Source organism: Amblyomma maculatum, chromosome 1 (assembly GCF_055883805.1).
Source record: "Amblyomma maculatum isolate TAMU_Amacu chromosome 1, ASM5588380v1, whole genome shotgun sequence".
Classification (NCBI taxonomy): Eukaryota; Metazoa; Arthropoda; class Arachnida; order Ixodida; family Ixodidae; genus Amblyomma; species Amblyomma maculatum.
In genome coordinates, this window is record NC_139344.1 from 188,524,970 (window position 1) to 188,531,616 (window position 6,647).

At 42.6% G+C, this 6,647-nt stretch overlaps 1 protein-coding gene across 1 annotated transcript; it reads left to right on the forward strand.

Annotated features, from left to right (window-relative positions):
* Window positions 1-706: 706 nt before the first annotated feature.
* On the forward strand, window positions 707-5,724 carry LOC146205178 (uncharacterized). Its single transcript, XM_084589860.1, has 2 exons — window positions 707-1,284; window positions 1,855-5,724. Exons 1-2 carry the CDS (start codon window positions 1,164-1,166, stop codon window positions 2,061-2,063), a joined length of 330 nt encoding a protein of 109 aa, XP_084445986.1. The 5' UTR covers window positions 707-1,163; the 3' UTR covers window positions 2,064-5,724.
* The last annotated feature ends 923 nt before the right edge of the window (window positions 5,725-6,647 follow it).

Genomic DNA, 6,647 nt, shown 5'->3' on the forward strand with positions numbered 1-6,647 from the left:
CCTCTCTTCCGGTCACACAAACCCGGTGCTGGGGCCCGATCCTCGATATTCGCCTTCCCCTGGCGGCGCCATATTGTCTTTCTGATTGGCTCTGAAAAGAGTCACGTGCTTCAAACTTGTGGCGCGAAACCATCAGTTGAGGCAAGCACTTTTAGCGGTTACGTCAAAATGACGTAGCCGTGAAAATTGATTTCAACCGGAGCTATCCTTGTTGCCTGGATGACAAATACGAATGATTTTGGAGTGGAAGCAAAGTTACTGATGGTGGTTTGGAGAACACTTACGCTCGATTAACCAATGTGATGAAAATAATGGCATACTGGGAAGGAGCGGATGCTCAAATTTGATTGGCTGGAGCTATGTCACGTGAAACACGTGATACGCAGCCATATTTAGATTACGTCAAATTGACGCGTCATGACGTAACTGATGTGCCGCCATTACCGAAAATGCTGACGTTTGGCCGCCATAATTTCGCCGAGTGGCGAGGTGCCCGAATTATGCTAATGAGACTATGGCGACAGGCAAGCTGATTTATGCAGCCGTTAGCCTAACGTAGTTTCTTAGCTTGTTATTAAAAGTAAAAGGATAACTTTATATACACCTTGCATGGCTTTTAAACGCAATGGAAAGGCAAATTATGAGCGCGTATGAAATAAAGGACGCTTGAGACAATCTGTAATAAGGGCAGAAGCTTGCGGCCGCGTGACGGCGCTAACTGCTTTCTTATTTCAAACCCTTTCTTCCCATGGTAAGAAATCATTGGTCTGTGCGGTTATGATAACCCAGCAATGGCGGCGGCCATGGAGGGAGGCATGAAGGGAGGTACGCTTTCATTATAGTGAACTAGAATATATATTCTAGTTCACTATAGCTTACATGGAGGAAAGAAAGAACTTGTACGCTTATGAGTGGTCTTCGTGCCGTTCGTCGTCTGCAAGTAGTGATCGAGGATTTGCTGCAGCACAGCAATGCTGTCAAATTGTCTTGAAAGATAGCTCGTCAGTACAGTCAGATCAGTCATCTGACGAGGAGTGTAGTGTGGCGGCTTTGCAAGCTCCGAGGCGAGAATTGTCCTGCGCTCGGAATGTTGAACTGTTGAGCTACTGGTGCTTCGGGTGTGATCGCCAGTGGTGAACGCCTCTGATGTTGGATGGCACGAAATGTATTCGTTCGACCGAGCGACAAGCTCCCGGAATGTGTCGGGCTTCTCGATGGGTGTCGACCAGCAAGGCAACGCAATCAATCTGCTGGAAATGGTGCAGCACGTCGAGCATCACAGAGGTAAGTGCAATAAGAAAACCTGTAAAGGTGACTGTTCATACAGCGTCATTCGCATTCAAGTTTTACGCAGGCGGGAAATGACTGAAGATTAAAGGAATACTCACAGGACGCATGCGGCGAATCCGATATTTTTAATCAGCACTTTGCGTTGCTTTTAGCTGCATATTTCTACGACGCATTATAATTTTCTTCAACTTCTCTACACTGCACGAACTTAAAAAAAAAAAAAAAAAAAAAAAACTGAGTGTGCTTGTAGTTGTCAAGATTTCTTGGTTAATGGTTTCGACGACCGAGAAAGGAAAAACAAGTGAAATCGCCTGATATAAGTCGTTCCTTTAATTGCAAAAAAAGAAAGAAAAAGTTAGCCACAATACAATTTCCGCCACCAAGCCGTCTTTACCTGTTACGGAAATGGTTCACTTAGGTTTAGGTTTTGCACTGACCATTTCTTGCATTCATAGATTACACTTTACCGCAGCCTAGCTTGTAGCTTTGATGATTTTGAATGTTCCTGTGCCATGCGTGTTTGATATTTTATTTGCATATAATTTAGGCACTAAACATTTGCAGGTGATCGTGTGGACCTTGTGCAGCCGTTGCAGCACTTCCAATCCGAGTCATCATGTGGTCGAGAAGTCCTGGGGCCATATTCAACATCATTAACCTCTCTGCTAGGCTTGTATAATCTGGGAGGCCACGCCTTGTCCCTGGACGGCCACATCAGATGTGAAGTGCTATGCAGATGGACAGCTCTTTTTGAAGATCGTTACAGCTTGTAGTGTGTGCAGATCACATGACATTGACGCCACCTGCAAATGGTAATCGCAGCAGGAACATCAACAAGTACAAGGAAGAGGACGTGCAACATTTATATTAACTCGGACAGGAACAACTTGATCACCTGCACTTGAGATTTTCACTCGCTGTCATGATTTTGATATATGCCACAAGTGATCAATGTGCACATTCTTACTGCTTCATGTTCGATAGCATACTGCTGAAAAGCCGTCCAAGTCTTAATTTTTTCTGTGGTTTTGAGATATAACCATCTCTTTGGTGTACATTTTGTTGATAGCATGTGCAAGAACCAAGTTCAGCTTTGGGGTGGCGCAGTGGTTACGGCGCTCGACTATTGTTCCCAAAGACGCGGGATCGAATCCCGGCCTCGGCGGCAGCTTTTCGATGGAGGTGAAAAGCAAGGCGCCCATGTGCTGTGCGATGTTAGTGCACATTAGTGCGATGTTAGAACCCCAGGTGGTCGAAATTTCCGGAGCCCTCCACTACGACGTCTCTCATAGTCTGAGTCGCTTTGGGACGTTAAACCCCACAAACCAAACCAAACCTTTCCTTGGTGCTATAATTTTTTGTCTACCATCTGCAGACATACTGAGTGTATTCTACAAGTGCTGTGGCCCTTGCTGAGAGCTGTCATTCTTTGTTGTATACTTTGCTTTTTTGTGTTCTGCTTAAACTCAGTGTGCATTTTATTAAGTGCTTCATGTCAATGAAACACAGGAAGGTACAAAAACGTTCTCCTTCTACCTCCAGAAGTGCCATTCTGAGTAGGACATGCGGGCAGCAACAGTTCACAATTCACTTTGGTGTTTGTGGCAAGCAGGCAGCCTGCGATGTACTACTTCAGTGAGAATATTTGACATACGTGCACCCTGGTGGATGTGTCTGCAGTCGTTTACCATAGCAGAGTCCATTTCGTTACACCTATCTTGTGTGCTACTAGGGTGAAATGTGAGGTGCCCACTGTGTTTTTCCACAAACTGCAGAGTGAAGCGAGCTGTGCTTCTTTGTATTTGGTTGCCTTTATGCTTGTTTTCTATTGCTTCCTTCATATGCTGAATGTAGATGAACAGCAATCAACTAGTTTTCCCAAGGATAATTTGTGCATCTATTTGGTGGTCATTGTCTTTCATTGTTGTATGCACGGAAAATGAGGCCCCCGCCAACTTGTCAACCCATTTTGGCAATTTTAGATTCCACTTTTGCAAAATTTGCCAGTTTCATTTTGCACTGCAATTACTGATGCTTTGTAGTGATGTTAATCAAGATCCCAGATAACCTGTTTAACCTCTGCATCATTTGTGTGGCTCGGCGATCAATGAACATTTTTGTATTCTTCAGTTTTTTCACAAAGGCAACTATTGACTTCTCTGTTTTGTAACTAGGTGATATTGATGTGCATGTGCACCCACTGGCAAAAGTTCTTGAAGGTGGCTTCGCAGGGGAAAGAATGCATTCATTTGTGTACGGGATAAATTGCTTGACATTTCATGTTTCACTATATAACTCATAGTCACAGTAATGATGCACAAGCGCAGGAGTGAAATAAAAACTTTTTGATAAGATTGTCCTTCATAAATTTTTGACTGCAGCTCTACAAAATGCTTTGCTCCTTTTGTGCATTGCTACATATCTTGTTCCATAAAATACCTCCCTCCATGATAGCGTTGTGTGTAGTCCTTCCATACCTCTATTATGAGGCTGCTATCTGGGCCATTTGCTTCTTGACACATTCTTGCTGCTGCCACATGCCCTCCGGCACTCACATATGTTAAAAGAGGGTTGGTAAAGCTCACATATTCATGCTCTAAGCCACTGGAGACTGGCTTCATCACTTGAGATGTTTATCGAATGATTGCAGCTGTGTATAACTGCTTCATTACTTTTTTTCTGTTAGTTGCTTTTGTAGCCTTCATTGTTCTTTGTGAGCTTTAAATTGAGAATTTTAAGGAAGGGGCACAAATTTTATGCCAATCACTTTCATTTCATTTATGTAGAAGCACTTTCAAGGAAACTTGTGTTTCATCATCACTTTTCAACATTTTGTACCATTGTGCTAGTACTGAGTTGTATAACTTTTTGCTCTCATAAGTGACAGCTGCGCTAGTTTCACTTACACCTATCCTATTGTCGCATGTGTTTTCTATGTTATCTAGTATCCCTATGCTTTCCTATTATATCAGCTTCAGCAATCCTCTCTGCATTTAACCCTCAGAATGTGTTGCATATTTTGCACGTCTGCTATGTGTACAGCCTAAATTGAACACCACAATATATTCTTAAGATTGCATTCAAAAGATAACTTCCTGAAGGTACAATCCTATTGAACACAGTAGACGTCATACTATCCATAAGTGAGCCATTCTTTTTCATGATGTATTGAAGAATTTGTGAACAAAGCGATTTCATTTTATCTTGACCACATTCATCTGTTGTTTCTGTGGTACAGCCTCTGCCACAGCTGCATCTATAACTCGGCTGTTGACACTGTGGTCAAATGTCTTGCGAGCCAGCAGAGCCTAATGTAGCGTAGATGTTCAGCTATTGGCTTCTTGCTTTTTTTTTTTTTGATGCAGCAACGTTAAAGCCTTTCTTCTGCACAAAACGCGACGTTGTGAGTGGAAAATCTTGGGCACATTTCAGACAGGTGACATGGCCGAGTACTCAGTGTGATGTCTCTGGCTTCACCTTTGAGATGAATGTGTGAGGTGATAAACCTTGCAGGATCTTTGGGTAATAAGACAGGCAACCCTTAGGCCATGGAAACGCATCCGTACAGCTTGGTTAGAGTGGGCTTTATAGGTATCTAGACAAGTGGTCTTCCACATAATTGGATAACTTACAGGTATATGCTACTGATATGTATCATAGAATAAATACTAGATGTTAGCAGTAGCAAAGTCGATTCACACGAATGAGAGTCTGCAGACAGGAGCCATAAAAGCTGTTGTGTCATAGCGGTAAATGCTGAGCTTGCGTGTCCCCACAATTGTTTTTAGAGCATGAAGTTTTCAAGTGCTGTGCTGGTTTGCCTGATAGCCGTCACATTGAGTGACTTGCTGAAATAATGCTTAAGGCTTGTCTTCCTGAGACAAACATTTCTCCTTTTTGGTAGACTGCATAAAGGGAACATTCTAGGTGTGGCAGGCATTTATGCACAGATAAAATCATTCTTACACACACTATAACTACCTTTGCCCTGTCCATAACAGAATCAGGGAATACTTGCTCTGTCCCAGGTGCCGACTACCATTTAAATGACGAGTTCCATAATCTTTGATACTGGTAATACTGCGGAACGCATAGCATCCCTTGACTGTAGTTGCAGCCTAGTGGTTTGAGCATTTGGGGACCAATCCTCAGTGGTGTTGGGTACTCATTGGTAAAACAGTGGGTGCTTGCTTTGCTGGTGCTGGGGTTATCTTGGGCCAAACACTTGGAGAATGGGTTTTTGACCCTATCTTGTGTTCCCTTGCTTTGTATAACTAATTTCTCTTCTTTGGTCTCCAAGGCCGTGCCACCTTTCAGATATGGCGATGAGCTGTACAACAATACTGTAATTACTTGAATGTGTGACAGCCTTTCATTTTAGGCTGTGTATTGTAGAGTGTGCAGTGCTGTAAATAAATTTTGTATTGTTTTGTATATTGTAATTTTCAGTTTTCTTATAAGCAAGGCTTCATGTCAGGTGCATGTAAAAAAAAATGCCAAAAAGTACCGAAAGCAAATGATACACCAATTGTTAGTCAACGACGAGCTGTTTAAAGCTACAGGGAATGTGTTACGTGAGTAGCAGGTCTCTTAAAGTGTGCATGTTTTGCCAAAATAAAGGACAGAAGCTATACTGCAACCTGTTGGAAGAACCATGCATACAAGACGCACTAGCTGCAAATCATACGCTCATTTAAATCACGTTTAGTTTTCCAATGATATGCAATCAGAATGTCGAAAAAGTAAATTTCATGCTTTATTCCCATATTTATGCCCGTATTCAGGTGAGGTTCATTTGAGCATGTTTTTGAGTCAGAGTGTAGAGAGTGGATGTTAGACAGTTGCGCGTTGGACATTATGCATTGCTGGAAGAGCACACAGGGGATGGCACAGCCAATACAAATCATACAGTATTATCACCTGGCATTAATGAACCTTTGCCAAAAAATCCAGAACACCACCCTGATGTGCTGCAGGCCACATTGCTGCAGGCCTTGCAATTCATGCCTCTTTTTGTCGAATATTGTTCCTGTGCATGCTTCTGTTTTTCTTTTTTGTTGCTGTTACTTTTTACTTACGGTGTCTTTAAAGTCACGCTTGCTTTCCCCTTTGGCTCCCTTGCTTCACTCAGAGACAGGTTCGGGCTTTGTGTATATAGCATGTGCACTGGTTAATGTGTGCATGAATGCTACATTCAATTGACAATTGCTTCAAGAAAATGGTTTCCGTACTGCATCTAGCTCATTGTAATTAGGCATCATATATCATATTCACTCTTCATGTCTGTTCCTTCACTTCCTGATCGTCAAATAGTATATGTGAAGGCATATCTCTAGCCGACCTCATCACCCTTCTCT